General features: G+C 41.0%; 1 protein-coding gene across 1 annotated transcript in view; it reads left to right on the top strand.

Moving 5' to 3' along the window:
- Window positions 1-25,003, top strand: part of CUBN (cubilin) — a 201,053-nt gene that overhangs the window by 42,984 nt on the left and 133,066 nt on the right. Inside the window, exons 16-25 of the mRNA XM_054990953.1 lie at window positions 1,169-1,331; window positions 1,451-1,641; window positions 7,738-7,894; window positions 8,702-8,880; window positions 11,219-11,381; window positions 11,622-11,838; window positions 12,363-12,493; window positions 22,820-23,003; window positions 23,982-24,142; window positions 24,747-24,928. Of these exons, the coding sequence (XP_054846928.1) occupies window positions 1,169-1,331; window positions 1,451-1,641; window positions 7,738-7,894; window positions 8,702-8,880; window positions 11,219-11,381; window positions 11,622-11,838; window positions 12,363-12,493; window positions 22,820-23,003; window positions 23,982-24,142; window positions 24,747-24,928 (1,728 nt within the window). The remainder of the gene's footprint in view (window positions 1-1,168; window positions 1,332-1,450; window positions 1,642-7,737; window positions 7,895-8,701; window positions 8,881-11,218; window positions 11,382-11,621; window positions 11,839-12,362; window positions 12,494-22,819; window positions 23,004-23,981; window positions 24,143-24,746; window positions 24,929-25,003) is intronic.

The raw sequence follows: 25,003 nt of genomic DNA, 5'->3' as shown, positions 1-25,003 counted from the left end.
AGGGTAATATTGGTAGAAGCACAATAGAATCTGGGGTTTAAAGTAGGATTGCAAAAGAGGGCTATGTGCAGAGAAAACAGGGCTGAGGGAAGCGAGGTTGTTGGAGAGGGAAACACATTATAGGTATCTATATGCAAATGCTAGAAGCTTCCGAGCTGAGAGCCAAGCTACAAGTAACGAATTACACTTGCCTGGCAAGTGAACAGACTCACGTGTATTCCTCCCTGTTCACTTGCCATTCACTTGCGCTCCACTTGATCAAGTGTAATTCGTCACTTGTAGCTTGGCTCTCAGATAGATGAGCTGGAGTGCTTGATGCTAAAAGAAGCACCAGGGTGTCTCAGAAACATAGTGGAATGGGGGGAAATCATGGGATATGGTCATAAGCTCTATAGGCAGAACCAAGAGGGACGTGTGGGGGAGATATTGCATTATACATCAAAGAGGGCATAGAAACAAATAAGTTAGAAAGCATAGGGAATTAACTCTCCAACAGAAACAATATAATGAAAATACAGGGCCCTAAGGGTTACTTAAAAGTGGGGATGTACAATTAGCCATCTGATCAAACTCTTGAGATTTATCTTGAGGTTGATCTTGACATGGAGAAGAAAACCTAGAGACCTAAGTACATAATTTACATATCTTGTGTTTATTTATACTAGTTTGTAGTTTAACAGGATTGATCCCACAGTTGGAAAATATAAATAGTAAGTTGGCTTTAAGGTCTTGCTTTACTGAAGACGTGCTGTTACATGATGCTGTACAAAAGCTATCAGAGAGATTCCAGAAATGTGACAAAGAGGTCTAGAGGGTTGAAAAAGCAATTTTCAGTGTGTGTGTGTAAAACACTGCCACAAGATATAGTGATAGCTTCTAACTTGGAATGACGAGGATTAGGACATATCAGTGGAATATAGGTCTATCAATGTTTTTTACCCATCATGCCTTAATGGAACTTCCATGTTCAGTGGGCCATCTGAGTACCATTACCATAAGGAGAGGCTCATAAGCCCATAAGCCCTGCCCATAAGCATTCTGGGAGCATCTGTTGGCTACTGGGGGGAATAAGATCCTGCACTAGAAGGATTGTTGTCCGATCTTCTTATGTATGTATTATTTGCATATATGATGTACTGTAAGCATCTGTGTTAATGCTTTTGTTAAGATTCGAGATGGCCTCCTAGCCCAAGATCCCCTCCTTGGAAAATACTGTGGCACTTGGTCACCACCTCCTCTTCAAACCACTGGTCCATATGCCTGGGTTCACTTTCATTCCAATGCTGCCAACAGTGACAGAGGCTTCCATGTCACGTACACTACATCCCCCGGTAAGTATACTTGCATTTGTGCACATTATGTCTATAATCAGCATCAATGATGGATAGAATCAGGTGAATATGCAGCATTTAACACTATGAGTAACCATATTTCTTTTTCATTATTACAGCGGATCCCAATTGTGGAGGAAATTACACAGATAGTGTTGGGGTTATCATGTCCCCTTACTGGCCTAATTCTTACCTCAGCAACAGGCAATGCATTTACATCATCCGACAGCCAGCCCTTGAAAAAATCGTTCTCAATTTCACACACCTGGAGCTGGAAAGTCATCCTGGCTGCTCCTGGAACTTCATAGAGGTGACTTGGTTATTTTGAAAGGAATATCTGTGTCTCCTTCTGTCTACAGAATTTATGGAATTTCTGCCCTGAGACGCTAGAGAATATTTATCCCATGTAATTAGGTTTCAAAAGGCAGAGAGAATAGATTGGCAATTAACAAGAGGCAAAGGTAGATGGATATGAAGCTATGATAAGACTGAACATTTACAGTCTCCATATGATTAAGCTCATTTTGCATCTTAGGTTATTAAGGCACCAAGTGCAAGTTGAGGATAGACAGTATAAGACAAGACTGCCTTGGCAGGTTTATACTCTTTAAGGTTTTCTGTAGCTTTTAGCATGGAAGTCAGAATTTATGGTATAGCTTTTCCCTGTGCAATGTGACAGAAGCTGCATCTAGGGTTGCCAACCTTTGGTAAAAACCATAGAGTTTTGGAGGAATCCAGGAACATTCTATGATGTAGTGCCGCCATTTCTGGTAACACAGATGGAAACAATGTCGTGGCATCACAGGATGCCATTTTAGTCCTCCATTCATCCCATCATATTGAGCAGTGGCAGAGGTCACCCTAGGTCACCTTAACTGTGTATGTTCTACTTTTTAACTGCCTCTCATCTTCAGCTATATTTGTTATTTATTTACCTCACATCCTCTGCTTTCTTCTGCAGTGGGAACCCAAAGCAGATTCTATAATTATCCTCTAAGGTTGGCAGGCCACAACCAGCAACCTCTGAGATAAAATGGAAGGCAGGTCATAGCATGCTGGTATTGTGCTGGTGTGTTGAGCTCACTTCCAGTAAAGCCCAATAATGATATCTTTATGTACTCTTAATATTTACAAAAACTCTGCAGTTTTACCATAGGTTTTTTGTAAAATGCTAGAGCATCCACTATGTAAAAACCACCCCCATTTCCTCCCACCAGCGCCTGAGGTGCCAGCAGGCAAAAAGTCATAATTCTGCAAGGCCTTCCTATAGTAGGAGGTCTGGCATCCCCATTCTCCTTGGCATCATTTTATTCTCACAACAACCCTGTGAGATAAATTAGGCTGAGAATGTGTGACTGGCCCAAGGTCATTCAGTGAGGACCATGGCAGAAGTGGGATTAAAACCTGGATCTCCCTGATCCTGGTCTAACTCTCTAACCATTACACCATGCTGGCTTTCTTGTGATGGCTGCTGTTAAACCGTAGTGAGCAGCTAAGCTTGGGTGTGTCATGGAAGTTGTGTCCTGTAAATTGCCTGTGGTTGTTGCTGGCTCTGGCTCCATTCCTCAAAGGCCAAAACAGCCCTGGAAAGGACCTTGCTCCTCCCCCTGCCTTGGCAATACTCTTGTGGTTGCCTAGCAACAACCATAGAGGGCATTTGTTTCTTAAAGCTATAGGTGCTGCTTCTATTTTGAGAGGGAACAGTTAACCCATCAATGTATTTTTTTTGTAGATTTCCAATTTTTCTGCAAATCTGATGATTCATTTGTTTTGCCTTTTGAGAAAACTGAGAGAAGTTCCTATAAGCTTTCTTTAGCATATGCTGAATTATATGTTCAGCTTCAAATCGGTTACAGCAATTGCAATAACATAGCTTCTTTTTCCTTCCCTCGATTTAATTTGGAATGAACTGTAATTAATTTCTAAAAAGAAAAGGAAGCCTGCTGTATAATGAAAACAGACAGCTTTTGTTTGTTGGAGATCATAATTCTCTTCCTTAATTGCTGGCAGAACAGCAACAAAATTTGCAGCAGCAAGAGGGACAAACCCATTTTCATTAGGCAGCCACAGCCACAGCAACCTTTATTGGCATAAATAATACAGACAAAACAGGAGAAATGTTGTGAAATAAATTCATAGGGCAGCACAATCATGTCCCCAGACAGCAAAATTATCTCAGGATACAGCACAGTCATAGGGGGCTTTATAAAATGTTACCCTTGACTTCCACACATAAGCCAGGAATTCAGCAACGGATAGGGTTATTGCTGGACTCTTGTCAGCTAAGAAAAATTTTAGATCCTTATCCAAAAAATCCCTCTGCACAGGAAAAAGAGGACGAATCAATAAACTGCGCATAACAGAATATTTGGGGCAGCGAAAAAGAATATGTGAGATTGAATCGGGTTCCCTCAGAGTACAGTCACACAGCCTATCCCTATACGGAATACCCCCGTATCTGCCTGTGACCACTGCTGAGGGAAAGAGATTGAACCTCGCTAACATAAAAGCCCTCCTAAACACAGGGTTTATCAGATCAGCAATATACGCCACCATGGTGGTGTGCGAGGAATAGAGGGACAGTGAATGAGGGGAGCAGACTCCGGAGCTGCCGGCATTAATAGTCTGCGCCTCAATATCCCAAATTCTCCTCTTAACCACCTGCAGAATTGCCACCTCACCACTATTATATAAAGGCTCCAAGTCGATTCCTAAGGAACCAATCTTTTCCACTACAGCCTGTGACCAATCTGAGATAAAGGGATCAGTTAGAAGTTGAGCCATTAGGCTAGTAGGGGAGGATCGAAAATGAAGACGGAGCCAGAATTTAATAGTAGTGATCCAGGCCCGAGATTCTATCAGGTGCAGATCCAATTCCTTACAGAGGGTAAACAACGACACTGAATTGGATAAACCAAGGATCCTACGCAGGAAGACAGAGTAGATACGCTCAATTCTTTTAGTAAAGGCCTGTATCCAAATAGGGATTCCGTACAACAGTCGGGAAATAACTGTTGCTTGAAAAATCTTAAGCACTGCTGGGACAAATTGATTGCCCTTTTGAAAAAAGAAACGAATCAAGGCTGCAGACTTGTTCTTGGCTAAACTTAGAGAGTGTTCTCTATGTGGGCACCAACTCAGATTGTAATGGAATAGCACTCCTAAGTAGCGGAAAGATTTTACCTGCTGTATTTCGTTTTTTGCTATTAGCCAGCGGTTGCGTTTCCAAGATTTAGAGAAAACCAAAATTTTTGTCTTGTTAAAATTAATGGAAAGAAAGTTCCGAGAGCAATATGCATGAAACTCGGATAAGAGACGAATAAGGCCAATTCTTGTAAAGGAAAGGATAACCGCATCATCTGCATAAAGCAGAACTGGCACTGCAGTCATTAGGCACAATCAAGTCTCCCTGATTCAGTAAGCCATTTACCTTGTTCTGCGGGGATCAGTTGTAGGAAGCATAGCTTTGCTGAGATGTCTCTGTCTTTATTATGCTGCTCTTCCACATCCACACCATCGTGGAAGCAAAGCATGGAACACTGCATAAGAGTTTACTACTGCAGAATATGGGTGCTGTTTAAGAGTTTTTTACTATAGTGAAAAAGTATAGTTTCTTTGTAGATACATTGGAATGCAATGTTATAACCATGTAGAAATCTTCCCTTTCAGAAGAAAATATCTCTGACATATTTCCTATAGTTACATGAAGTGGTTTAAAAAAAAAAGACTGGAAAAAATCGGGGCAAGAATAGTTTTAAGCAGTTTTGTGCCTTGAAAGCCAGAAAGTACACTGCAGATAAACAAGCTCTCTAGCTTGGTTGCCATAGTATCCAGACCCACCACAGCTGTGGCCACATCAAAAACAGGGGAGGATGGGAGAGGCCTAGTTTCTAACTAGATTCTCTGGGATTGCAGCATTGTGTTGTGAAACCAGAAGTAACATTTATCTGCCATAGCAAGCATGTGATAAAACACGAGTCAATGACAAGTTGTTCTAGGAGAAACCACCATAAACAATAGCTATTTGCATACCGCTTTCTGTACGAGCCTTCCCCTTTCTGGAATCCTACAAAGACATGCTAATTGAAGCCACATTTATGTTATATATTATGTACATGAATGCCTCCATGGTACGCACTATCCTGTCCTGTCTGTTGGATTCTCTTATTCAGGGTTGGTGTTAAGGATCAGCATCAGTGGATAACTTCTAGGCCTGAGAGCTTCAGAAAGGCCCAGTGCCAAGCCTTGAATCACCATGTATAGCAGCAACAGGTATTGCTGCCTGCCTTCATGTGTTATGCAGAGGTGACAGCATTGCCCGCCTTCAATGTGGCTTGCACCAAAATTGTTTGAGTGACTGTGTAGTGATGGCTGCAAGGGAAAAAAATGGCAGCCTCTGCAACTCTTTTACCTTCTGTATGGGAAGGGGCCGTGCAGTGGCAGAACAAATGCTTTGCATGCAGAAGATCCCAGGTTGAAATAAACAGGTAATAGGTTATGTGAAAGACATTCACTTGAGAACCCAGAGAGCTACTGCCAAAGTAGACCATACTGACCTTGATAGACCAATGGTTTGACTAAACAGAAGAAAGCTCCATCCATCCATCCATCCATCCATCCATCCATCCATCCATCCATCCATCCATCCATCCATCCATCCATCCATCCATCCATCCATCCATCCATCCATGTTATTTATACTGAGATTACAGCTGGAACTGTAATTAGCTGGAACAGTCAATAAACAGTACAATAGGGTACAATACAAAACATAAGCAATTTGACATGACATATTAAATGACATGGAAACTAACCAGTAGGAACATACTTACATCAGATGCTTTTCTTTGAGCCATTTCCTTACAGCACGACTGCGTAAAAAAGCGCTCCTGAATAATATGGTTTTGCGTGGTTTGCAGAAAGCCATGTGTTCGTGTGTGTGTGTGGTAATGACTTACAGCACCAGTGGTGGCACCAAGCTACATCAACTTACACTTTTGCTTTCTGTCTGACAGAGGAGGGGGATAATGGACAAGAGGAGGACAAGGCAATAGTGGTGGGGATACATCAGAAAGCATCTTGTCCAGAGTCCCTCATAACCTGGAAGCACCTTGAACTTGTATACATGTTGTACATGCTCATAGAACTGGCCAGTTGCCACCGTATACACACTCAGTGGTAGCTATTTCAAAAATGTTACAGCATACACTTTCAATTGGTATCATGTGAAACAGCCCATTAGTGACTGTGATACAGAGAACTAGGCCCTGCTGAAACGTTTTATCATTGTAACATAACCTTATGGACAGAAAGATAGATCCGTAGGTAGGTAAGTCCCGGTTATGCATTCACACAAAAGCATTTAAAAAATAAAAGTCCATTTGCTAGTTCAAGCAATTAAGTTGATGATTTTTAGGGGTACAATCAAGATTACTTAATAAAACCTCTTCTCTCATGTAAGATATATTACTCATGATGGAGCTTTAGTGTACTTATGATGCAAGACATTGCTTTTAAACTCTGTAATTTCCTTCCAGTTGTTGTCATTTTCCTTATACTTTTCATGAACAACAAAAGTTCTCGTAATCAGCAATACTTTTTTTGTGGGAACTAGCTAGACTTTTTAGAAGGGAGAGTCCAAGACCTTTGTGTGCCAATTGAAACATTTTAGCATCCTAAGGTTCTATTTCCCTGCCATTTCTTCCACTCTCTGCTTAATCCAGAGGTGCCAGAGCTCTCTCTGGAAATCATAGCTTCTGAATCATGTGCCCTGAATTATGTGCCCTATGGGTGGTTGCTGACTTTGAATAGAGTCTAAAAAAAAAAAATCCGAGGAGGCCAGATCTGGTATGAATATGCTTTCATGGGAGAAACAGAACCAACTTCTTGCTTGCTTCAGCAATCCAGTTTCTGGAACAGGACCAGTATTATAGGCATTAGTGAGGACTAGGGTCTTGGATCTTTGCACTTCTGCTCACTATGCTTACCACGCATACCAGAGTAAAACTGGATAATTGGACCTAAGGCATGGTTCTGACAAGTGACTAGGGTTGCCAGGTCCCCTGAGCTCCCCGGTGGGAGATGTGGGGCCTGGCTCGTACCTTTGTGTTTTTTTCTTTTGCATTCCTGGCTTGCATGATGACATCACTTCTGGGAAGTGACATCATCACGCAGATCGAGGACCACCCTGGGAGTGCCCCCATGCACCCTGGGGGCCAAAGTGGGCCCAATTTGGGCCTGATTCAGCCCAATTCAGGAGGCGCATCCCCCCCCGGCCAGGTAAGCGGAGTCGGGGGTGAAGGGTGGGAGTGGGGGATCTCCCACCCCCGGCTGGTGACTGGCATTCCTACAAGTGACTGTTTATTTTTCATGATTTGATTTTCTTTTATTTTCCTTTGCTGCTTAGATCCGGGATGGTGACACTGAAGCAGCTCCTTTGATCAACAAGCTCTGTAGTAATGTGTTGCCCTCCACTATTGCTTCCAATAGCAACAACCTCTGGATCAAGTTTAAGTCAGACACCTCGGTCCAAATGTCTAGCTTCAGGGCTCTCTATGAAGTCGGTAAGAGAATTTGAAGATTGGTGTCCTGATTTCTTTCTTGGAGCCAACTGAGAAAATGTTTCCAGAAGTGCTCATCTTGATTTATTTTCTCACCTAAAGCATGTGTAGCATAAAGACTGAACTACAAATCAGGAGATTCCAGCTCTAATCTCATAATGAACTCTTTGTAGTTGTTATATTTGAGATGTATGCAACTAGGCTAATTTGAACCATCATTCTCCTCATATATGCAGTTGCCATTTCATTTGAATAGTGAATATGTGTATTTTTAAGGATGAAATTTCAACTGTGCATAGTTGAAGGATCACAGGAAATCTGCTCCCAGTGTGTGTGATTGGATATTCTCAAATGTCCATCCACACAGATGTTCGTTTGGAGTACAGCCTTCTAAACTTTAGGCTCTAGGTGAAAAAAAATTGTCTCTTGCGGTTTTGTAGTGATGGAAGAAAATCTAGATACCTAATCTAAACAATACTATTCCCTGTTACAGGTGACTAACTAATCCAGCTGCACATGACTGGGACTATGGGTGTGCCTTTTGCAAGCTTGTACAGAAGAGCTCTGCAGAACTGTCTTGCTTCTTGCAAGACCAACAGGAGAGAACAAAGGGCACAGAAAGTGAAAGAAGAGTTAGAAGCTTCCATATCAGACAAAGAGAGACATCACACAGATATACAGTTACACAGTCTAGTTCTAGTAAAAAGGGAAATATGACAATCCTCCTCTCCTCAGTAGTCAGGCATGCTGAGTCACCTCTATTCCAACATCTAGATGCATAAAGTAATACTGAAAAATTTTTTTCTGCAGCTTGTGGGGGTGCCTTGTCTGGTGAAGGAGTCCTCAGATCCCCCTATTATCCCAGGGCATTGTCTCGTGACAAGATCTGTGAGTGGATCATCTCTCAGCCTGAGGGCAATGTCATCATTCTTAATTTCACTGACTTTCGGATGTATAATATCACAACCTGTGATTCAGATTATGTTGAGGTAAAAAAGTTACTTATCGAGAATTAAATGTATAAATCCACAGAGAACTTTTGCGCACAACCAATGTAATTATTGTGCTTATACTTGGCCGACAGTCCTAAACATATACTTCCTTGGAAGCAAGTCCCTTTGAAGTCAGAGGGACTTTTTATTTGAAGAAATATGCTTGGGGTTGAAATGTGGAACAGTGTACAGCTGGACTTGTTTGTACCTTGGGTCATTCCATCTGGCTGACTGTAGAAACTGATAGTTTGTTTAGATTTTTTTCGTTTGAGATAACAGCTGTAGGTTTGAATACTTTGAGACTGTTTCTCCATTGCCTTCCAGCTATGTTGCAATTCTGGTAGATGTGGTTTCCATAAACTTCATGCTGACTGTTGCAAGCACTAGATTAGGGCACTTTTCATATGGGCTCTTTAAACCCACTTTAGTTCTGAAGGCAAATGGCTTTTTTAAAAAAGTTTTCACATGCCTTAAGGATAAAGAGCAATAATAACAGCAGCAAATGAATCAAGACAAGTTCTTGGAAAACCCATTTTAAGTCTTCATTAGCTTCAAGAAGACAGTGTTTTATCCTTAAGGCATGTGATACCTTAAAAATAACTGATGGCTTTCAGAAGACAAAGCAGGCTAAAGAGCTGATATGGGAAGGATCTTATAGACTGTCTCCAGAAATGTAGAAAGTAATTAAGATGTCTGATTAGATCAAAACCAGCTTTCATTTTATGACCTCCTTCAGTATTTTATTATTTACTTCTCATTATAATCACTGGATGGACTCACACCTCTGGCTTCGCAAGTCCTTTGCATATAGTTTTCATGCAGAGAGATTGCGCTCTACAATGTCTCCCAGTGCTTGGGAACTCTGGTTTTTCAGGGTTCACAGTCACATGGAAACATGTATCAACTCTGTTTCTCCTGTCTTCCAGTGAACACACAGAGGCTGGGTGATCCTTTTATCCTGTCCATTCACTTTTTATCCACTCTGTTGAGGGTCTGAAAATGGCTCTTGTCCCACAGTTCAAAGTACAGCTGTGGGGGTAGACTGTAAAAATGATGAATAAAAATGTAATTGTGTCAAGAACATATATCCAAATCCATCAAAAGGACCATGAAGGCTTTCAGATTAAAGAATCTTAATATTTCCTACCATTATGTTGGTGAAACAAATAACATATAGACTTCTTCACACATGCAGGCAAATGAGGGGGCAGAGTTCTGAGATGGTAGAATGGACTGCACCACTTCAGACTGCAGATGGTAGATTCCAGCTTGGAATGATCTTTCACTTTAAAAAAAAGACTACACACAAATATTTTTTATCTTTTATTTATTTACGTCATTTATAGTCTGCCTTTCTCACTGAGACTCAAGGCAGATTACACAGTACAAGTCAGTACAGTCAATGTCAAAGACATTTCAACAAACATGTAATGAGTATATGTTTGCAAATTTGCAAAGATTTAAAAACCAGCAGAAGTCCAATGCAGAGCTGAAGAAATGTTGAAACAGAGTATAAACAATTCCATGAATGACATATTAAATAACATAGGAACAACCCAGTAGGATCATATAATAGTAGTAAAGTCTATGGTCCCTCAAAGTTTACAGAATAGTAGTAGAGACTGTGGTCCCTCCTTATCTGTTTACTGATGGGTCTTTTGCGACCACTTCCTTAAAGTACAACCCTTCTATCTGTGTAAAAAGCTCTCTGCTGGAGAACTGAACGAAGACTAGCACAGCAGGTCTAGCCCCATCTTTTTCTTGCATTTTTTTGTGCAAATTTTCTGTTTGTAGGGACTCTTTAGTCTAGAAAAATATTCCAAAATGTGATCTTTCCCTTGCAGTCTAAAATGGTGCAGTTTGTTATAGCTCTTCAGCACCACATCTCATTCTCAGGCATGGCTAAACTGTGCTTTAGTTGTTCACACAGCTATGTTACATGTTGGATATTTTCCCACAATTAACATTAGCCTTAAATCAGTTCCCTATGAGAACACCCAGTGTTAGCAATTATGCGGTGTGCATTAATACAACAAATGCCAAACACATGTCAGTTTTGAGTTCGCTGTGGGACATGCATATAGAAGACTGTTTTGCAGAAACCTGGAATGAACTGTTACATCCATCCACTACCCAGTTACTATCAGGGTAGGCGCATGTTGCATATTTTCTAGATCCAGACAGGAGAACAATTCTGGAGTATCAGCATATTGAACTAATTTAAAATTGATTTGGGCCATGAGAAATATGCTTTGTTTGTGCTGTATGGTTTCAATGAAATGTTTTCTATCCTGTTCTTGATACAGATACTGATTTTTACCCTTTCACCCTTCAGATCAGAGATGGAAACAATGTGAATTCTCCTTCTTTGGGGAAATACTGTGGTGTCACTGCTCCATCAATCATTCAATCGACTCGGAACAATCTCTATGTAAAATTCCGAGCTTCCTCTGTTACCAACCTTGGCTTCGTGGCTGAATACAAACCTTTGGATGCAGGTAAATGCTTTTCTCTCCTTCTCTGGTTTGTTACCAGATTATCAGGGATCACAATAATTTGTGTGGGGATTAACAGTGTTATGTTAGGATTACTAGCGGACTAAAACAGGCAATGCAATCTCTTTTTCACAAATTTAGGGAATTTTAAAGGGAAAGTATATTAGAATAAAAAGTCATGGCTTTTAAGAATTTATGAGCTGTTTTCTGCCTTACTCAATGCAATGTGTTCCTGTGTTGTAGCATGTGGAGGGACTCTCACAGAACCAGATGGAACCATCACAAGTCCTGGCTATCCAGTCACCTACCCACATGGTGTGAAATGTAGATGGACCATCTTAGTCCAGCCTGGTTATTTGATCCGTCTGACCGTCACATCTTTTTACTTGGAATTTCAGTACAATTGCAACAGAGATTACCTTGAAATATATGACAACAGCACTATGACAAAACTTGGCAGGTAAATATGCAGATTTCTAAAGTACGTTGGAGTTAGCAACTTCCTTGCCTTCTCTATAAGCAGTGAGCTATTCTGGACTGGGACCTTCCATAAAATATGTCCCATCGAAAGGTTTTTTTAGCCTTGCTTGCCCATGTCTCACTGCTCCACTTTAATCAACACCAGTCTCCACATTTATCTCAACAATCTCATCTTGTCTCCTTTGATGTGTAATATAATTTATGAGCAGTGCTATTGTAGGGGAAATGCACATGGAAAAGCTCAAGAATTCAGAGCTTTTGCATATGACTGAAGGGGGATATAACAGACATTGTAAAATTATGTAAGGGGTGTACAAAGTGGATAAACAGAAGTTTTCTTTCTCTCTCAAAATACTAGAATCTGGGAGTGTAAAAAGAAGTTGATGTGTTGTGTGTGTAATTCAGGACCATTGACAACATATGAATATTGCTTTTCTAATTTGTGAATAATATGAATTCAGTCTAATAAACAAACATCTGTTATTTATCATTGACTTGGTACAGGTACTGTGGGAGGTCCATTCCACCATCTGTTACCAGTAGCGGCAACACTTTGATGTTATATTTTGTAACAAATCGCAACACAGCCTCAGAGGGATTTTCGGCCAATTATGCTTCACTGAATGCTTCTGGAGGTACCACATTATATTCGCTGTATCCAGCCGTGGTTCAACAGAGGTTGCCCCCTGAGGCAGAGTTCTCTTGCTGCTGACCTTGTGTGCTGCTCATGGCCACCACCCCTCACTTTCCCTGCCTGGAAGCTGTAGCAGTTAGTTCTTGCACCTTCCCTCCTCATGCCTCACGAAAGACAATATTGCAAGCCTGCATACCCAATGGGGCTTCCTGAACTCTCTTGTCTTGTGAGGCAGTGGAAGCTACTGCCATACCTTTCTTCTCTGTAAAGTTCACCATGATTATGAGCCATAATTGTTTCAGATAGACAATCAAGATCGATGCTTGGAATCCATTGGTCTTTATTGTCAAAAAGTCTTGATATATATAATGGGTGTGGTAAATCTGCAATTCCAGTAATCGCCTCTTTAGAAAATTAGTGAATAGGGGAGGACTGAATATTGTTCGGTTCATTCTTTTTGGCAGCATACTACACCAGTTTTTGCTGAAGCCCTGAAACGTATCACTGGCAAGTTGTATTTACAGTCTCAGGGCAACCTCACAATTTATGCAGCAAATATGTTTGTTGCATATACACTCATGTTTCCCACAGCAAATATACAAGTGATTAATGGCCTATATCAGTGTACATGTAGCTGGAAACTCTGACTGGGAACATATATCTTCATGTATCATTGTTGAGCACTATGGCCAGAAAGCTTTGTTTCTTTCTTTCCAGTCCATTCTTGTAAAAACAATTTCCAGGCCTTGTTTTAATTTTCAAGTTTTTGTGCAAAAAAAAAAATCCACTAAAAACTGAGCGGGGATATTTTTTTTGTTTTTTTCCTCCATCACGGGCGATTGTGTGGGGGTAGTAGAACTAGCAGGCTCATGTCATTAATTTTACTTTACCATCAACCAGTTGCTGCAACCAAATAATTCATCTGCAGTAGAATACAGGAATGGGAAAGGGAATAACAAATAACGATTCATGGGAAACAACCAATGTCTACTAGCCTGAAGTGAATAGTTTTAGGATAAAATAAAATATATAATTGATACAAAATGCAAAACTGGCCTGGCTTCAAACCAGTTCAGGAGTGGAAATACAATTTAACACATTTAACCATAATGTGCACAAAACACCTGATCCCCCCCCCCATTGCCTATATATCATATTTGGCTTGTGAAACCATGAATGATGATTATGAGATCTGAATTAATGACACAAACATATATTGTATTATAATTTATTATCATTGTTTTTATTATCATTGTTTTGCCTCTTCCATTATTAAAAATTCCAGTGTCATTAACTGATCTCACTATTTGACCGCAAGCTCCCTACCTACAAATAATATCAGCCAATAAATGTGAATAAAACATTTGTGGTATAAATTCAGGCCTGATAATCATAATTCATGAAATAAGTAATAAATAATAAGAATTATTACTTCACAGTCTCAAAGCCTGAGTGCATTACAAGGAATTGTTCAATTCCTAAACAATTCCCACATTCCAAAATCTGCATTGGCCTCCAGTGGCATTTCAGAAGATGTTAACACCCTTGTAGAGTTGGATCCTAAGTTCTGTGCAGGGAAGCACAATTTCCTCACCTTCCGTTCCTGAAGCAGCCCTCACATTTCACAGAAATATTGCTTCATGAGCCAGGGGACCCCCCAAGAGTTAGAAGGCTGGCACAGGAAGGAGGAATTCCCCTCACCTTGTGTGTGAAGATCTTTTAAGTAGGATCCAACCTGTAGTGTTCTACAAGGTCCTTAAGGATTAGAGCATTCATGTCTGCTTCTCTTCTTAAGTCCCATCCTGATATTTAACCTTAAATGTCCTCTTGATGCTTTGATGGTCTGTGTATCAATTGCAAATAGCAAAAGAATGTGCAAAAATACTGATACAGAAGTATAAATCTTGGCATATTCCTCTTGATCAAGGGCCAAAGCACCCCAAGGCCTCCTAATACTATGTTATAATTTTATATATATGTTTTATATCCTAGCCTTCTACTTAAAAAACACTCACATGGTCTACAATAAGTTAATGTATTTAAGTAACATAACATTATAACATAGCATAAAATCATAAAATAAGTTACAGCAGTTGGAGAACTAGAGTCCAGCTCATTGAAAGCAGCAGCAGCACAAAAGATCCCCAGGGAGGAGAAACAGTATTAACAGTTGATCCTAGTCAGAGTTACACCTTTGGCTTCACTGGGGTTAAAAGGGTATAACTCTGATTCGGATGTAGAACAAAGTTTGAGTTCAGTAGAATTAGGATTTCCAGTCCCCCATGTAGGTGGGAAATCCCCCGCCTCTTCTTTCCAACTGCCATTTAGAGTGCTACAACCAAATTGTTTTCTGCAATTTCTAGATAGGATTGGTGTCGCTTCTTGGGAAAACCAGGATGTGACATCTCTCTTGGGATTGCCCATATTCTATGGTTTTACCATAACGCTTCTGATAATTCCTAGAGAGGTGTGACATCACTTCTGATTTTTTTCTGGAAGTGACATGAACTGTCACCAACAGCCATTCCCCCCATGTCCTGCCCTCCACCCCTAGTCTTCCACTTGTTGCCAGGCCCAGCCCAGCTCAGCCTGGCAGCCCTGAGTATCACCTTAAAAACCAACAAAAATCTCCAAGATATAAACTTTTGTGAGTCAAAGCTTACTTTGTCACTTTATCATGAGTTTTGAAAGCCTGCACCCTGGAAAAATGTGTTGGGCTTTGCTACTGGACTCAAATTTTGTTCTACTACTACTGACTAATACAGCTACCCACCTATCTGATTAGGACTTCACTGTTAAAGCCAAAGAAAAGGTCTAAAGTCAGCTTTGGAGAGATCATTTAGTCCCACTCCAGAAATTAATTCCAGAAAATAATTGACTTGGCTGACTTCTGGAAAGCCATCAATGAGTGGATTATCTGGGCTTTCAGGAGTGCTCTAGAACTTGGGGCCAACATGGAGAAGGTCCTCTTTTGTGGACCCACCACCCTCAACATCTACAAAGTCACCACACTGAGAAGGCCAAACTTAAAATATCTTGGACTATGAGCAGATTCATATAAGCACAGGAGGACCCTTAGATTTCCCAGTGCAAAGCTATTAAGGGCTTTAAAGATCAGTGCCAGTGCTTGGTATTATGCCCAGGAACAAGCTGGGAGCAAACATAGTTGTCATAATATGGGGGTCATACTAACTCCCTGAGGAATCCTATTAGTACCCAGTCTGTTACATTACCGTCTGTCAGTTATAGTTTTGATCCATTTTCAAACACAGTCCCACAGAAAGCAGGTTAATTAGCATTCAACACATCCACGACTGAGTCTTTCTTGACTTGGATTAAAGTATTTCCAAATATGTGTTCAGCTGAAGAGTGGCAGCTGAGGTGATATTTTTTCAATGTGATTTCCTTTTCTATACAGGTGTCTGTACAGGTGTATTCAGAATGGACGGGGAGGGGTTTAGATCATGGAATTTGAGAACAGCCCTAAATGGAACTCTTTCTTGTCATCACTGTAATAGCTTCCAGTTGTAAGATCGTGTGCTTTAGCTAGCTAGTAGCAAGGTGCTTGTCTAGGCTTTTGATCTGGCCAAATATTTGGGGGTGCAGCAGTTATTGGTTTGGAGGTGATTCTGCACCTCATCGCACCACTCAATCAGGGCTCATTTGACTTTGACCTGTGAGTTTTGCTTTGAAGCATCCAGGTTCTCAGTTGCAAGAATATCTTTTTGTGTAATTGTGCAAATCACAAATAATATCAGTCCTGAAATCATGCAGCTCTAGTATTCATCCCAGCTACTGACTATGAGGTAGCAGCCCTAATAGTTCAGACTAGCCCGAGCTCAGAAGCTAAGCAGGGTCAGTACTTGGATAGGAGACTACCAAAGAAGACTGGGGCTACTATGCAGAGGAAGTCTGCATAGGAAGGAATCACCTCTGCCCATGTCTTGCCTTTAACACCCTATGAGGTGAAACCTCATGGAGTCACACTCACCATGAGTCTGTTGGGACTTGACAGCATTCTTCATGTTTACTGAGTAGGACAGGAATAGTTTGTACATGAAATTTTTCTTGCCATTGACATAAATGGGGGCACTCCCTGCTTATGTGGTGCTTAATGTGTGCACCAGGGCAGTTGGGGCTTTATATTGCAGCAGCCTTTCATGCAGCCACTCTTCTCTTCCCAAATAAAGAGAGGATAAAATATCATGGAGGTGGACAGACGTACAGAATCACAGGGCAGCAATCTGCAATTTACAATCCTGCATTTAGAAGGAGAGGGTTAAACTACACATTTCCAGGTAATAAAATCAGGCTAAAACTTGCTATGAAAAACCATCATTGCTTATTCTCCTTTCAAACAATCTTTGATGTGCAGGAGGAGTTAACATTTCCTTCCTTTCATTCAGCACATCCAAGATTCAATAGATCCTATGGTACTGCCTCAGTTCCTGTAATCTACATTGTTGGACCTGTACGAATATTTACCAAATACATGGCATTTATGAATGATATAGGAAACACAGGCAAAGAAATCCAAACACATATGAGCTATTCCAGAAGATTTCACACTTAAAAAACTTTCCCTCCGCTGTACTTTTAGCAAATACAAGTAGATGGCAGGTTCTTGAAAAAGGTAATGCCTTAAAACCTTTCTTAAATACTTTGCTTTGCTTATTGGTGTGAAAGATTTTGGCCGTCTTTATGATTCATTTCTATAGTGTTGGAAGGACTTACTCCTAATCTTGGTGATTGCCTGGAAGGAGGCCCAACTGGAAATAAAGAGCTAACTAGACAATGTTGGAAAGGATTTATGATGAGAGCTGCTCAGGATTTTAAACATCTAAATAGTAGCTCTGTAGGACCCAGCTTGTACTGGGGTCACATTGAGTGGGGAAGGAGTTAACTGTTCCACTTCCTCTGCACTGCTTGACTCATCAAAATCATGGCACTGTTACTAGCCTTGGAAGGGTTAATCCTATACTTACAAGGTTAATAACAGCATTCTAAGCTATCCATACTCCTTTAAAGGAGAGGCTGTGGCCCTATAACCAAGCACCTGCTTTCCATGCAGAAGGTCCCAGGGACAGTCCCTGGCCTGTCTATTTAAAAGAGAATAAAGTAGTAGGTGATGTTACTATGAGATCCTGGAAAGATGATTTCAGTCAGAGTAGACAATACTGTCCATGATAAACTAACAGTCCGTCAGTTGTTGTGAGAATAAAATGGAAAAGGGGGAACCTTGTATCGTACCCTGAGCTCCTTAGATGAAGGGTGAATAACAATAATAACAACAAAAGCATTATTTGGCACATGTCCATTTCGTGCAGGTTGCCTGATCTTGATTCACAAGAAACAAGACAGAAGGATGTTTGTCAACTCTAACAGCCCCTCCATATTCATGCCCCTCTATTCCGGGTCAAACTAAATATGGGGTGGCTCCCCCCTTCCTTTTCTTTCTTTCTTTCTTTCTTTCTTTCTTTCTTTCTTTCTTTCTTTCTTTCTTTCTTTCTTTCTTTCTTTCTTTCTTTCTTTCTTTCTTTCTTTCTTTCTTTCTTTCTTTCTTTCTTTCTTTCTTTCTTTCTTTCTTTCTTAAATTGGAGTGCACAGGAGAGGAGAGCACTTCACAGAGCTCTGTTGCCTGAAGCATTTTTCTTCCAGTCCACCTTACTACTTGTGTTGAAGCTAAACTGCTTCGAATGCAGGGAAGGGTGGAGGTGGAGGGCTTCCTCATCTGTAGATACTCTTTTCTGTTTTTTTTTTAAAAAAAACTTGTCCTGCTTCAGATGTGAACATGTGATTCCCTCTCCCACGACACATTTAATCGAGTTATTAGCAGAACTGCTTATCTCCAACTCTTGGTTTCTTCTTTTCTGATCACAACTTTAAAAGAAAAATATTGAAATGAAAATACATAGCCTTTGTTCTTGTCCTCATAAATTTAGCTCATGAAGTCAACGGTGCTGACTGCCGTGCTGACTTTGAAACAGAGTTTTAAACCTTTATTAACTTATGATACTCAAACATTTCTACTCACTTTCAGGGCTTGGGTAGCAATCACTATGTGCACCTTCCCCCCCTTCCAGGGCTGAGCAGCAGCCAGCTGGCTTGGCGGCAACTATGCACACCTGCCCATCTTGCCTGGGGCAAGGACTACCCCTTTCTTGAGCCTGGTGGCTGGAGGGGGTGGCGGCGGCAGTGATTCTAGGGCCTCATGCTGGAGTTTTCTTCCAGGGCCCCAGATTCACTAAAGCTGGCCTTGCAATGAAAATGTACAATTTAACATTACAGATAACAGACATGGGGATTAATAATCCATAAAGTTTCTGCAGCTTGAATTCTGGTCGTTGGGAGTCCTTGAATAGGAAGTGGCACACATGAGATCTCACAATAAGTTATAAATATACATAGGGCTCCCTGCACAATTATTTTAGTGTGTTGGCATAAATCTCTAAATGGTTAGCACTTGGATAATTGACAATGGTTCACTTCTATTCGTTCCCTTTCAGTAAAGCATCCGTAAGGCCTGTAATCTCATAGAAATCTTCCCTGCCATTCACTTCACATACTGGTTATTCTAACATACAACCTGTCCCTCCAATTTTCCATAATGTTGAGATTTAGTTTTCTTTTTTAAAGAGCCACATTTGGCTCTAGAACAATAGATTGCAGGCCCTGGGTTTAGAATCTGGTGTTAAAAGCAGCTTATTGGAATGGCCTAAGAAGAGTACTTGCAAACTTGAATAACCCTGAACAATGCTTCAGGGGCAGAGATGGTCTTGCTTACTCCTTAGATTCCGAGTGGGCAAAGGCTGGCAATTAATGTCCCGCTTGGCAATGGCATGGACCTCAAGCCGTTGAAGCTGGGAGAGGACATTCAATTTGAACGTCTTGTTTCTAAACAAGCTTGCTTTTGAACTCTTCCACAAAGGATCTTTGTTTGCACTCTTTCTCTTTTTTGAGTTAGTAAAATTAAGTCAGTTAATTATGTTATCATGTGCCAGCACCAGCAGGGTTTCAAGTGCCGATATTTTCTTCTGTTGCCTGCAAAAAGAATCTGTTCGGTAGGGATGCAGGGTGAGTTGGAGGCTGAAGGAGGTTGCAAACATCAGGACAAAAGGAGCATGTGTACTCGTAGGAAAATGGCAGACCTCTTTGACAGTGAGGGATCACATTAAAAGGTGGGGGGGAAGCATAGGCGATGCAAGAGTTTTCATTTGGCTTTTTAAATAAGGATTTTGGCAAAGCACAAGTCTGTTATTGGGAAAATGTCCCAGCTTTAATTTTTCTGATTTGTACAAGGGCGCATGAGAAAAGAGACAGCAAAATGATGCTTCAATGTTCTCTTCATTCTCTGTGCACTTCCAGGTTTGTTTGTTCATTTTTCAGAGCAACTAGGACTCGTTTAGAGTGCTTGTATTTGAATTAGAACTTGCTTGTATTTGAATTAGAACTTGCAGTCTTTACACAAATAAAATTGTGTATGCCTATTAAACACATTTGCTCTTCTCAGCTGAAATTTGTATATTAAAAATATGAATTGGAACACCAGTCTCACCATTTTTAAATTAATAACATCAGGACATTAATCAATTTGGTTTTGACAAAGAAAACCATTCATAATGCTCATAATTCACATAAAATGCATTTAATCCAGTAAGTAGTTGGATGCATTGACCAACAAGAACCAATTGGAAAAGTGCAAACAAAGCAATTACTGTAATGTATTGGATGGAATTGAATGAAAGGACACACTAGCAGGATGTTTAATATTTTGTCATCTGTATTTAATCTTTTCTGGACATTTTGTAGCTCTAACCAAAGTAGGTATACTAAATTACAGCCTGATCACTTTTTAAGATTTATTCTTGAGTACTGAGGGAGAATCACAGCAGAACAGGCCATTTTAATCAGTAGTTAATTGATTTCTTCTAGAGGAAGCCTTAGCCATATTTTCTTTTAAATTATTTGCATATTTTAATGGAAGAAATTATTAGTTTTAGTGTTTGCAAAGGACAATATAATGGGCATTATACAACCATTTTGCTGTGTTAAAATTTAAAAACCTGTGTTGTATCTACACTAGAATGCCTTTTAGTGCCGAGAACAAGTTGTCCCTTTAAAAGCAAGAATTATATGGCATGTGAGAACCACAAACCCACATCAGTTCTACCATTGTGATTCCTGCGATTGCTCACTAGCCATTAATAAGTCTGTCACGGCTGGCTGAGGCCCAGGGAAGCTATCTGTAGGCTGTCACCAACTCTGGTACAAGTTTCCTTAGAAGGGCCCGGAGTACCCACCCAACCCCTTCTGTTTATGCTTTCCCAGTAGGTTTGATTTATGTGATCAAATGAGGCATGAGGACCCAGGCAAAATTATAAAGAACTTTATTTAAAAGATTTATTAATAACTGGTGTTCACAAACTTTGTAAAATAAAGAGAATACTAAAGGTTAGTGAATAAACTAACACACCCTAACACATCTAACTAGACTGTTCTTAACTGTCTCCGTCCTGACGACTGGCTTCCAACTAGGGTTACCAGCCTCCAGTTTCTCCTGGTTTCACGCCCTAGATCTCCAGGAATTTCCCAACTTGGAGCTGGCAACCCTACTTCCAACTATCTCAACCCCTCTGGATGCACCCAACTGTCCTCTCTAGGAGTGATCACCCTCACCCTGTTGTGAGGCCTTTTATCCCTTCTCTCAGGCACCTTCCCCCTACTTTCCTATTGGTGCAATTTTCCCTCAGAATCCCTTCTTACCCAATTACAGGGGCCACAGGGAACCTGGGAAATGTAGGCCCTGCAGTCACTTTAGTGCAGGCTTCCCCGAGCCACTAGGCCGTACTAGGCCCAGGCTTATAAGAAAATCACAAAGGCCTGGCTTGGCCCTCCAAGCTTCAGTATGAAAGGAGGGATATAATGAAAGTTTTGCCTTCTGGCTTGCCTGGTAAGTCTTCCACTAAAGGATGGACATTTGATGTGACCCAAGTAGGGTTGCTAATTAGGCTTGCCAGCTCCAAGTTGGAAAATTCCTGGAGATCTGGAGGGTGAAACCTGGAGAAAGTGGGGTTTGGGGAGGGAAAGGACCTTGGCATAGCATAATTCAATAGAGTCCACCCCCCCCCCCCCAAAGTAGCCATTTTCTCCAGGCGCACTGATCTCTGTGGCCTGGAGACCAGTTGTAATTCCAGGAGATCTCCAGCCACTCCCTGGAGGCTGGCAACGCTATTGCCAATTCTTGGAGATTTTGTGGTGAAGTCTGGGTATGTGTGGGGTTTGGGAAGCGGAAGGACCTCAGTTAAGGTTGCTAGGTCCAGGTTGAGAAATTCCTGGAGATTTTTGGGGTGGAGCTTGGAGAGGGCAGGTTAGGGAGGGGAGGGGCCTCAAAATGGTATAATGCCATAGAGTCTATCCTCCAAAGGAGTCATTTTCTCCAGAAGAACATATCTCTGTCACCTGGATATCAGTTCTGGGATATCCTGGAGGCTGACAACCCTAACCTCAGTAGGATATAGTGCCATAAAGTTCACCTTCCAAAACGGCCATTTTCTCCAGGGGATGTGATCACTGTTGTCATGTGATCACATGTTGTTCCATGAGATTTCCAGGCCCCTCCTGGAGGATGGCAATTCTAGACCCAGCATAGACCCAAATACTGGTTGCAGTATTTGCTGCTGGCTGAAACAAAAAGGTTTTCCTATCTCCGCACAATGTTTACAGAGAAGGAACCAGGTGAGGCACCCCAGGAAGGTAGGGTTGCCAGCCTCCAGGGAGTGGCTGGAGAGCTGGAATTACAACTGGTCTCCAGGCCACAGAGATCAGTTCACCTAGAGAAAATGGCTACTTTGGGGGCGGGGGGGACTCTATGGAATTATGCCATGCCAAGGTCCCTTCCTTCCCCAAACCCCACTTTCTCCAGGTTTCTCCCGGTTTCACCCCTCAGATCTCCAGGAATTTCCCAACTTGAAACTGGCAACCCTACAGGGAGGGCATTCAAGAGCTCTGGGGCAACAGCCAGGAAAGCCCTGCCTCTTGAAGATGGCAGTTCCACAGAACCTACCCTTATCCCTAAGACTACAGGGTAAAGTCGTATACTAAGTAAAGTCAACATTAATATAAGAAGTCTCATGTGTATTTGGTTTTACATAGGAGCTTTAGCAAGATTATTTTTCACTCGGTGGTCAATGAAAAATAGGTTGTTAATTGCCAAACTGTTTCTCACCTCTTTGTGTTTCATGAACATGTTTTCAACGTGGCTTTATTTCCAATGACTTCTAAAATTCACTGCAACTAACCTGGATGCTTTGTTCTATTCCCTTTCCAGTATGTTCACATGACTATACCGAGGCAACCGGTGTGGTGTCATCTCCAAATTTTCCTAACCACTACCCAAACAGAATGACCTGCATATATAGGATTACTGTGAGGACTAACAAACAGATCGCTTTACACTTCACCAATTTCTCTTTGGAGAGTGCAGGTTGTAGAAATGACTACGTAGAAATCAGGCAAGTGAATTTATTCTTCCTATTTTCATAACTAATATTTAAATGTTAAAAAGAACTATAGGACAGGGAGGTACATTGTATGAACATATGTGCAAGTGCCTTTTACTGGTGTATGACAGCAGTGGCATCGCTTAGCTGCTTGCTTTCAGATACAAGTCAAGGTGTGGGGTTTGACCTTTAAAACCCATTACGGTATGGGTCTCTTGAAGGACTGCTTCTCCCCATATGGGCACGAATAAACCTTTCCTTATACCAAGGTTTGCTTCCTTCCCCTTATTAAAAGAGGTAATTGCCAGGGCAATAATATTTTCTGTGGTGGCCTCCATCTTTCTGGAATGGGCTGACAGTTGGAAGTCAGGGTCCCCTCTTTTAGACGGCAATGTAAGGCTGTACTATTTAGGCAGGTTTTTCTCCTGTTATGGTTTTAATGGAGCTTAATTAATGTTTTAAGGTGCCAGGTTTCTGGTTGGCTTTAAATTGATCGTTTTATCTTAAACCACTTTGAACAAGGAAAAGCAGTGCAGAAATATAATAAATAAATGCCAAATATCTTTCTCCCAAGTTTAGTTAAGTATTATCTCCTCTGGCTGTCAGTGACTCTCCAGGGAGGAGCTCAGAGATGCCCTTTCCAGAACATCTGCCTGAAATTCCTGGAGATGCCAGGAACTGAACCCAAAATCTTGTAGTGGCAGAATATATGCACATTTACTCAAGTATGGTCCTGAAGTATCATCTGGTTAGTTAAAGATAGAGTTTTATCAATCTAAATATTTTTATCCCTTTTGCTTATATAGCACAGATTATCATTCAGGATTACATGCAGACATGTGCAGGAGAGCGGATACATGCATTGGTCAAAATGGGCCATGAAAGTGTATGTTAGCATTAAAATTTGTCAGTCAGATAATTACTTTGCCAGCTTTTTTTGAAGTATAATTAAGTTTTTTTATTACTGATATATGTTCTTTCCGATTATAGAGATGGTGGTTATGAGACTTCACCATTACTTGGGAAATACTGTGGAAATACATTGCCTCCAATGACTATCTCACATAGTAACAAACTATGGATCAAGTTTGTAAGTGATGTATTTGTCACCAGAACTGGATTTTCAGCTTACTGGGACGGAACATCAACAGGTAAAACAGGAATAAGGGTTTTCCTTGTCTGCTGCAATATGAGAGCCAGAGGAATTAGCTGTGTTAGTCTGTAGTTGCAAAATAGTAAAGAGTCCAGTAGCACATTTAAGACTAACCAACTTTATTGTAGCATAAGCTTTCGAGAACCATAGCTTTCTTCGTCAGATGCATGGAGGGTATGAAGTTCATACTCTCCATGTATCTGATGAAGAGAGCTGTGGTTCTTGAAAGCTTATGCTACAATAAAGTTGGTTAGTCTTAATAGATTCTTTAGTATGAGAGCCAGTGTAGTTTAGTAGTTAGACTAGGGACAGTAGGTTCAAATCCATATTCTGCCATGAAGTTTGCTAGGGGACCTGGGGCAGTAATCTTGCTCAGCCCCACTTACCTCAGAGGGTTGTTGTGAGGCAAATCATGGTTTGCTGTTACATCCAAACCATCAATTATGGCTTTTTCTCTCTTGCCAAAATTGTGGGCTAGATGGAAGAGAACAAACCATAGTCAGCGTGCAGATGTTAAAATAAGCTATGGTTTGCTGTGAATGAGTAATTTCTGAGGACAGATCATCCGAGCACAGATGAATGGTTTTGCATTTTTCTTTCAGGCTGTGGTGGAACTCTTACAACTTCTTCTGGAATTTTCATGTCTCCCAACTACCCGATGCCTTATCACCATAATGCAGAATGCTACTGGCTGCTGAAGTCAAGTCATGGAAGCCCCTTTGAAATCCAATTTGATCAATTTCATCTTGAGGCTCATGCAAGATGTCAATATGATTACCTTGATGTATGTAAAGTGATTTATTCTCCTTCACTAAGGCGGGTGATCGCAATATTGTCACATGAGAGCGCTTCAGCAGAT

This window comes from Eublepharis macularius, chromosome 11, assembly GCF_028583425.1.
Source record: "Eublepharis macularius isolate TG4126 chromosome 11, MPM_Emac_v1.0, whole genome shotgun sequence".
Lineage (NCBI taxonomy): Eukaryota > Metazoa > Chordata > Lepidosauria > Squamata > Eublepharidae > Eublepharis > Eublepharis macularius.
This window is presented reverse-complemented; position numbering and strand designations above follow the sequence as displayed.